The 9,887-nt window shown below is 34.7% G+C and overlaps 1 protein-coding gene across 1 annotated transcript; it reads left to right on the top strand.

The window, feature by feature from the left end:
- Positions 1-1,746: 1,746 nt before the first annotated feature.
- On the top strand, positions 1,747-2,847 carry LOC111903150 (uncharacterized). The gene has a single exon (XM_023898929.2). It carries the CDS (start codon positions 1,747-1,749, stop codon positions 2,845-2,847), a length of 1,101 nt encoding a protein of 366 aa, XP_023754697.2.
- The last annotated feature ends 7,040 nt before the right edge of the window (positions 2,848-9,887 follow it).

Raw genomic sequence — 9,887 nt, 5'->3', positions numbered from 1 at the left:
GAGTAGAAAGGGAACATCAGGGGAAGTTGGGGAGGACGTCTAGACTCGCCGAGTCGCCTTTGCACTCGCCGAGTCCGATCGAGTTGACCATTGACCGTTGACCAGAGTTGACCTAAGTCTGACTTCTTAGGGATAGTCACACTTAGAAGATATAAGTATTAATAAGGGATATATGATATTATAGGGAGTCTGTAGCTCGGCGGATCGAGTGCGAGTGATTTCAGGATTTGCTAGCTTTTAGCATTCACGAGGTGAGTCTTCTCACTATACTGTACCCGGAAGGGTTTAACTGTGTGACCGGAAGGTCGGATATGATATGTGATATGTATGCTATATGTGGTAAGTTATTTGTTATATGTGCTATGTATGTTATGGGCCGGAAGTTGATTATGTTATGGGCCGGAAGGCGATTATATTATGGGCCGGAAGGCAATATGTTATGGGCCAGAAGGCGATATGTTGTGTGATGGACCGGAAGGTCGGCGTGGGTAGGACCGGAAGGTTTACCCAACAGGGACGGAAGTCCCCTGAGACACATGGACCGGAAGGTCAGGGCCTGGAAAGGCGTATGTGCGTAAGTTGTATATTGGGGAACTCACTAAGCATTTATGCTTACAGTTGTTATGTATGTGTTTCAGGTACTAGCGAGGACCGTGGGAAGGCGTCGGCGTGATCGATACACACTGAAGGATGTTTTTATGATCTTGGGTGTTAGACAGTTTGTATTTGACATGACACTTAAATTATTTATGCCTTGCTTTGAATGGAAATACTTTATTTTTAAAATGAAAAATTTGTTTGAAAATTTGCGTTGTTACAATTGAACTTTTTGATTCATATTCTGGTCTCGAATCCCTCGATAAAACCCTAAACTTACTTAATTTCATTCTTATCGAGTATTTCTTATCAACGAAAATGGCTACACCATCAGATCATCTAAATGACATTATTACCAAAACTTCTCAAGAAATTCCAGGTATTTCAATAGTTCTGTTAATTATCATTTTATATCCTTGAGTCCGTTTTGAAAATGACGATGTAGCTTCAAGAATTGAGCGTCTATTTTTGCTCCAGTCTCCATATATACATACTAATAATTAGGGCATCGGGCTCTTGTATCTTAGTGAAATACTCAGCACAGAAAATGAGACAAAGGCTTCACAGCTGAGAATATGAGCATTTTTGTGTTGTTTAAGTATGTATTTATAAAAAAAATACCCCCTACTTATATTACATTTAATGTTACGAAATATTAGTTTGTGAATGACTATTGGATTCTCCATTTCTCCCATAACTCCTCATCATTATTTAGCATTAGTAACAACCATTTCAATGTGTTTTATGAATGTAATAATACACCATCATAAAGTGCATTCATATTATAGCTCATCTTTCATCTTATTTGGATAGTATAAATAGTGAGCCATATGAATTAGAAACTTGATGATTTCATCACAAGTATTGGAATAAAAGTTCTCTCTACTCTTATTTCTTTCTTTACCTTATAATTTATATTGTTATTTGATCATATTTTATAACACGTTATCAGCACGAGGCTTTACCATAGAGTTCCAACTTCTTGTCGTTCTTGTCGTTGTCAGGTATATATATATATATATAATTTTTTTTTCAAAGTTCATATGTATAGTGCTCACAAGTTATATAATGCTCACAAGTAATTTTATGATACTTCTTAACTAACAATCCTCTAATATACAACTCTTTATTTTGATTAGTACTTTCACTATGGCAAACCTTAGCAAACTTGAGTTTATGGCTCTTGACATTAGTGGAAAAAATTATTTATCATGGATCCTTGATGCTGAAATCCACCTTGATGCTATGGGGCTTGGAAACACCATAAAGGATGTAAATCCTTTAAATGAAGCATCAAGCCAAGAAAAGGCTAAGGCGATGATTTTCCTTCGCCACCATCTCGATGAAGGATTAAAAGCTGAATACCTCACTGTCAAAGATCCAGTTGATCTTTGGAATAATCTCAAAGAGTGGTATGATCATCAAAAAACGGTGATACTTCCTAGAGCTCGTTTTGATTGGTTACACCTTCGGCTACAAGATTTTAAATCTGTGAGTGAGTATAATTCAGTCATGTTCAAAATCAATTCCCAACTAAAACTATGTGGTGAGACTATAACTGATGAAGACATGCTAGAGAAAACATTCTCTACTTTTCATGCCACTAACATGCTCCTGCAGCAGCAATATCGTGAGAAAGGTTTTAAAAAATATTGTGAATTAATCTCATGTCTTCTTGTGGCTGAACAAAATAATGAGCTCTTAATGAAAAATCACCAATCACGTCCGACCGGTTCTAGTCCATTCCCTGAAGTGAATGCGACATCATCTAACTATAACGACCGTGGGTCTAACCGTGGCCGTGGTCGTGGTCGTGGTCGAGGTCGTGGACGTGGTGGAGGCCATCATAATAATCATCCCAATAATAATAATAATATAAGTAACCACCAGAAGTGGGAAAGTAACAAAAACCCACATCCTAATGAAAAAAGTGGTCAAGGCAAAAAGAAAGTTGAAAATGTTTGTCACCGATGTGGAATGACCGATCATTGGTCGCATACATGTCGCACTCCAAAGCATTTTGTTGATCTTTATCAAGCTTCTCTAAAATATAAAGAAGGAAAAAATGCAGAAACAAATTTTGTTCAAAATTATTTTTCCGAAGATCAACTAGAAATGGGACATTTGGATGTCGTCGATTATCTTGCCTACACGGAAGGGAAAACGGTGCTATGGATGGTGATGGAAGTACCCAATTTTTCCCATAAAAGGAGATGGATATGCAATATCATGAAATTGTTGGTTTTCTAGTATCATTTTATTTTTGCATTATGTTTGTTTAAAGTCATTGTCATGGTCAAGAATAATATGTAGTTTTGTTTAATGTCGTTTATGATTTTTTATGTTATAGTCGTTTCATGAGAAGAGATCTCGATGATTCTTCTCAAAATAATAATATGTGACTTTATTTATCTAAGTTGAATATTTATTATTTCTTATTATTTTATTATATATTTTTATTTTGAAGAGAAATATGGATATTCGCAAAAGAAATGAGGAAGATATATGTCTTGCAGACAGTGCAACAACACATAGCATTTTTAATAATGAAAAATATTTTGCTTACTTATCAATTGGAGAAGCAAATGTTAATACAATAACAGGTAGTGCAAAAATGATTGAAGGCTCTGGAAGAGCGAATATCATATTACCACAAGGGACAATAATTACAATTGGAGATGCATTATTTTCATCAAAATCACCAAGAAATTTATTAAGTTTTAAGGATATTCGGTCCAACGGATATCATGTTGAAACAACCAATGATGGTGATAAAGAGTATCTCAATATTACAAAAATGATATCGGGTAAGAAAAGTCTTTTGGAAAAATTACCCGTATTGTCCTCCGGATTGTATTATACAAATATTAGAATGATTGAATCTCATGCTATTGAAAATAAAAGGTATGATAATATCTACAAAGTTTGGCATTACCGGTTGGGCCATCCCGGATCAGTTATGATGCGAAAAATAATTGAAAGTTCAAGTGGACATTCCTTGAAAAACCAGAAGATTTTTCAAGCTAATGGATTGTCTTGTGTTGCATGTTCTCAAGGAAAATTAATTTCCCGTCCATCATTGAATAAAGTTGGGTATGAAAGTCCTAGTTTTTTAGAAAGAATTCAAGGGGATATATGTGGACCAATTCATCCACCATGTGGACCATTTAGATATTTTATGGTCTTAATTGACGCATCAACTAGATGGTCACACGTGTGCTTGTTATCTAGCCATAATCTCGCTTTCGCAAGATTACTAGCACAAATAATCCGCCTAAGGGCACATTTTCCCGATTACCCAATTAAGAAAATTCGACTTGACAATGATGGAGAATTTACATCACAAGCTTTTAATGACTATTGCATGTCGATTGGGATAACTATTGAACATCCTGTTGCATATGTTCATACACAAAATGGTTTAGCTGAGTCGTTAATCAAACGCCTTCAATTAATTGCAAGACCATTACTAATGCATTCTAAACTTCCTACATCGACATGGGGACATGCAATTTTACATGCGGCATCACTTATACGCATCAGGCCAACTAGTTATCATAAGTTCTCTCCTATTCAACTTGTTTGCGGCCATGTACCAAATATTTCCCATCTAAGGACGTTCGGATGTGCAATATATGTACCCATTTCTCCACCTCACCGCACAAAAATGGGTCCTCAAAGAAGAATGAGAATTTATGTTGGATACGAATCTCCATCTATAGTAAAATATTTAGAACCATCAACTGGAGATTTATTTACAGCTAGATTTGACGATTGTCATTTTGATGAATCAGTTTTTCCAACATTAGGGGGAGAAATAAAGAAGTTGGAGAATAAAATCTTTTGGAATGAATTATCACTTTCAGTGTTAGATCCTCGTTCAAGTCAATGTGAACTTGAAGTGAAAAAGATAATTCATTTAAAAAATATAGCAAATCAATTGCCAGATGCATTTACTGACCCTAAGAGAGTAACAAAGTCTCATTTACCAGCTGTAAATGCTCCTGTTAGAATTGATATCCTAGAAGGAAAAAATACAGGTACAAATGAATCAAAGGCACGCCTGAAGCGTGGAAGACCAACCGGTTCCAAAGATAAAAATCCTCGAAAACAAAAGGGAGCAAATATAATTGATGGTCCAAAAGAGAAAATAGAATCTTTTGAAAAGATTAATGAACCTCCAGAAGAGCCCAATGACATAACAAAAGAAACCGAGGTACCTGAAAATTATGAAAATGAAGAGATCTCAATAAATTATATCATGACAGGAATAAGATGGAACCGAAATAAGATAGACATCGACGATAATTTTTCATATCATGTTGCGTGCGAGATTATGGAAGAAAATGAGGATGTTGAACCTAAATCTATAGATGAATGTAGAAATAGAAAAGATTGGCCAAAATGGAAAGATGCAATAAACAAAGAGCTTAATTCTCTTACTCAACGAAAAGTTTTTAGACCTGTAGTCTGTACACCAAACGGAGTAAGACCAGTGGAACACAAATGGGTATTTGTGCGCAAAAGAAACGAGAAGAATGAAGTTGTGAGATATAAAGCAAGACATGTTGCACAAGGTTTTACCCAAAGGCCCGGAATTGATTATGAAGAAACATACTCTTCTGTGGTTGATGCAATTACATTCCGTTATCTAATAAGTCTGGCAACGCATGAAAAATTGGAGATGCGTCTGATGGATGTAGTTACCGCCTATTTATATGGTTCACTTGATAATGATATTTATATGAAAATCCCAGAAGGGTTTAAGGTGCCAGAAGCACAAACTCCTAATTCTCGTGAAGTATATGATGGGTTTTAGGCATAAGAACAATCCTATGTGCTCATACAAACCCTAATGCTTGGATCTAGGTTTCTCTATTGTACATGCTTTGAATCCAAGACTAATAAACTTAGATCTAACATATTATAAACTGAATTAGGGTTTATAGAATTACCTTTGATTGTTATATAGTAATAACAATCAATTCCTTGCTTGAATTGGCCTTAGAAAGCTTAGTGCCTCAAGTGCTGCACCTCTAATGGAGTCACAAACACCATATACAATTTGGATGAAGAGGAGAAGAAGAGAGGCTGCCCAAAAATGGCTGGAAACACTAATGGAAGACTTGTCCACGTTTTTGGGGTATAGGGGCCCTTTATATACATGTAGGCTATTAGGGTTTACAACTAGGAAACCCTAATTTGACTGCTTAGGCCCTAAGCAGCCCATGGACTCCTTAAACATATCCCTTGGACGATTTCTAATGGGCTTCCCATAGAATTCGTCCAACCTATATATTATTAGGTGATCCATAGCCCAATTATAATTATCTTATAATTACAACTTCAGACCCCTAAGTTTAATTAATCTCTTTTAGCCACAAAATTAGTTAACAATTAATTCTTGACTAATATTAATTAAACAATATGATTTCTCCTTTAATATATTATTCTCATAATATATTAATAAATCATATTTAAACCTTTCTCTCCTTAAATCATCCTACATATTGCTATGGTGAAGGCAACCTAAAAGGACCATGCTCATAATCGGGTCAAGTACATACCAAAATAGTTATGGACTTAGACACTAATCCAACAGTCTCCCACTTGGATAAGTCTAATAACTATTTTCCGTATGACTTCAGAACCTGATCAGCAATCGTAGCTTTCAAAAGCCGCTGTCAACTCTGATCTTATCAGATAGCGTGTCCTCTAGATAAGGGATTATATATTCCTCCATTCTCAAGATATCTTATAGACAAAAGACATGAATTTCAATCATTCTCTCCATATTGCTTCCCGACTTCCGATTTATGACGACTGATAACAAACTACAATTGAACACATCAACTTAGTCCCGGCTTAGCCAAGCGCTTAGGTGTCATCACTAAATCATCGAGAGGCCCACAGATATCGCTTTTATCCCACTTTGGGTAAAAGGAATGGATAAACTTCGACTCAAATGCTCGCTTGCATTTATTAATCGAATCACACACAACAATAAGTTTTATAACACCAAGTTACTGGTGCGTTTACTTATTATCAATGTGTAACCGACCAACAAATAACAACTCACACGTCTCGATTTCAAGAATATACAATATTATCGTCTCACTAATCACTCGTGATAAAACCATGAAGTGATCCAAGTGAGCGTGGGTTTAATCCAATACTCTAATCTTATCAAAGCACTCATGAACTCTGCAGCAAACTTGTGCCATGTCTAAACACTTCAGACAATCTACAGACAGATTCATGACAGTCTTCCTTCATACTTACTTCCAACGTATGACCGACTGTGGATGTTTGAATAACCTAGTTATTATGGAAGTCAAAACATGCAAATTGAAACATAAGAATAATATTTAATCCTATATGGCCTCAAACTTGTGAGAGTAAATAAAACACTTCTATTTAACCACCATATTGATTACTCATTATTATCGTTTACTGTTTCAGAAAATCAACTTATTACTTAAATTACAACAACAGCTGTCCCATGCATAAAGCATGCACACTATGTTTCCTATGGTCCTTACTTTGTGAAATAGATCAATTGAAAAACCTTTTTAATGATGCTAATTTCACAATTCCCAATCCTTATCATTAGTGTAAGAACACAAGGTTCTTGGCACTACTAGAATATGCTAGATTCTAACATTTTACGCAACGATCCTTTCGTAAAGTCATAGCACAAAAGTCACCAACACTTGGCTAATGAAATTACAAAGTGCTTTCTTAGAAATTGTTACATGACAATTCCATAGACGTGAAGTCTCACATTCAAAGTACATTCCTTTGAACATCCTTCTTGCATAAAAGTTTCTAATCTAGACATAGATTCTTAATATCCAACTCCCAATATGGAAACATTTCCATATTTGCCATATGACAACTCATTCTTAATAGAATCTTATCTATTCAAAATAATGTCGATATGGTCCATCCAATACCATACTTCCAACTACTCATAAGCGATCAATCCTCAGCGAACTTTGAATCGTCCTTTGATAGTTGTTTAATAATTTTAGTCAAAATCCATTCTAGTCCTTTTTCCCTCTTAATACGCTAGACATTTGAAAAATTTTAGAATGGTAAATATTATAGCATTTGCAATTGAACCTATACCCGAAGCGTATGGGACACGATGCATAATGTCTTACATAAAGATATGATACTTTACCAATCTTTTGCCATAAGATTTTATGTGTCATGTTCTCACAATTCGAAGTATGAAGAGGGATGCCGTAATCATAATCGAAATTTGAGAACACACAATGTATCCTTTGACTGAAGATATTAAAATTTCTTAATCTAAGCTTTAGATTTTTAAACGAAGTATATTATTCTCTCCCTTAATTATATCAAAACAACATTTCAACCCATGCAACTTTGCAAATTGAATCTTTGTTTTTCTATAATTAATATTGCTAACTTGCAATACTCGCCATAATAATCATACAATCATAACAGTTATGCTCCCACTATCATGATGATTATTATCATATAAGCATAACACTTATGCTCCCACTAGCTTTGACATGTATTCAGAAAGCGAATGAACTTCCAGAAAAACAATGCCTGTTGAATTTCTGAAATTCATATTTTTAATACTAGATGCTTCGATAAGCCTTTATCTAAGCTTCTTGAACTTATGCACCTTTACCTTAGACAACTCATATGTGTGCTTAATCAATTTAGAATCTATGTTACTAAGTTCCAAATGTTCAAACTAATTGCCAAATCTCACAATTCGAACTATGGAAAGGGATTCCGTAACCATAATCGAATGTGATAATACAATTTTCACAATTGCTATCTTCTTAAAACCTCTCTTAGTGAAAGTATTTCCTCACAGTCATTTTCATGGAGGGAATCTTATGACACTTAGATTTTATGGTGTATGAGTTCCTATCCATGTGAATTTGCCAAAACCAAGGTTTGCGACAAATCCAAACTCATATGGACCGAACTTTCTTAATCTTGATTTCTTGCCCTATGGTAACACGAGTGCCCACCATGTCTTCCAAGTAGTTTAGTAACTTGTCCTTACATATCAATGTACTTTCCATCGACTAAGGCTCTAGTATGCATTCAAATGAGTACTCATAGAACTCACATACACAATTAACTCAATTGGAATGGCAAAGAAACAAAATAATGTCAGCACGATAGGTTGTAAACCTCAAGTCGTGTGCTAGTGATGATCGATAAGGTTTATTCTTGATTTGTTCTTGAAATTTTTCAAGACCATTAAGACTCCCACTGACTCCTTGTCATATAAGATTCTCTTGTCAAGAAACATTTCTTGACAAACCAAATATTCAAGAGTTAGTGTAGTTCTTATCAAGACAAAACACTTCACACAATTGGTCCTAGTTGGTCTCTGTCTTATCCAAGACAGCACAACTTACCAATTTCAAATGTGCAAGAATAAGAAAACTTTTTCCAAATTTCACATTTGATGAGTGTTATAAACCTACTTAAGACTTTTCACTCAATGTCACAATCTTGACTTTAAGACTTGATATTGGAACGAAGTATGATTGACTTATTGATTTAACCATTTCTACAATTCTTGATTCCTCTTCTTAGACATGCAATTGCACTAAGACTCACTTAGAGGGTCAATTGAGACATGGTTCTTAATCATTAAGACTTATCATAAAACACAATAAAAGGTACTCTCCCTTCTTCTTAGAATGGAGAAACTTTTATCTTTCTGCCTTCTTGATTCTTCTTATTGTTCTGCTATTGATTGAAACTATTTCAGTTAACTCAGAATTATACTCAATCTTATAAGTATAACCATATTTACTAAACTTTAGTAAATCATGACAAATATCTTTGTCACTCTTGTGGTAGACTTGATCAACGTACGACCTAGTGTACTCGATCTCCTAGTCCTTCAATTGACACTTTGCCAAAGAATTAGTCTAAGTTTTTCATTCATCATACAATACACATTGCATGATTCCAAGTTTCTGTCCACTTGAAACTTGGGCGATGAGAAACTCTCCCTATTTGGTAAATTTTTGACATTTCCACAAATAACATAATTAAGAATCAAATCCATTTTGCTAATAATAGAAGTACACAAACATCAATTTTTCATATATTTCATTGCAAGGATAAACAAATAAGATAAAAACCAAAATTTATTTTATTCATAAAACAGCGAAAAACATGTCCTTACAATGCAAAATTCAAATGAAAAACTATGTAATCATATACTCCTAACAAATCTATCATAACTTCCTAAGCTCAAAATCTGATCTTCGAATTCA

The sequence above is a fragment of the Lactuca sativa genome, chromosome 1 (assembly GCF_002870075.4).
Source record: "Lactuca sativa cultivar Salinas chromosome 1, Lsat_Salinas_v11, whole genome shotgun sequence".
NCBI lineage: Eukaryota > Viridiplantae > Streptophyta > Magnoliopsida > Asterales > Asteraceae > Lactuca > Lactuca sativa.
This window is presented reverse-complemented; position numbering and strand designations above follow the sequence as displayed.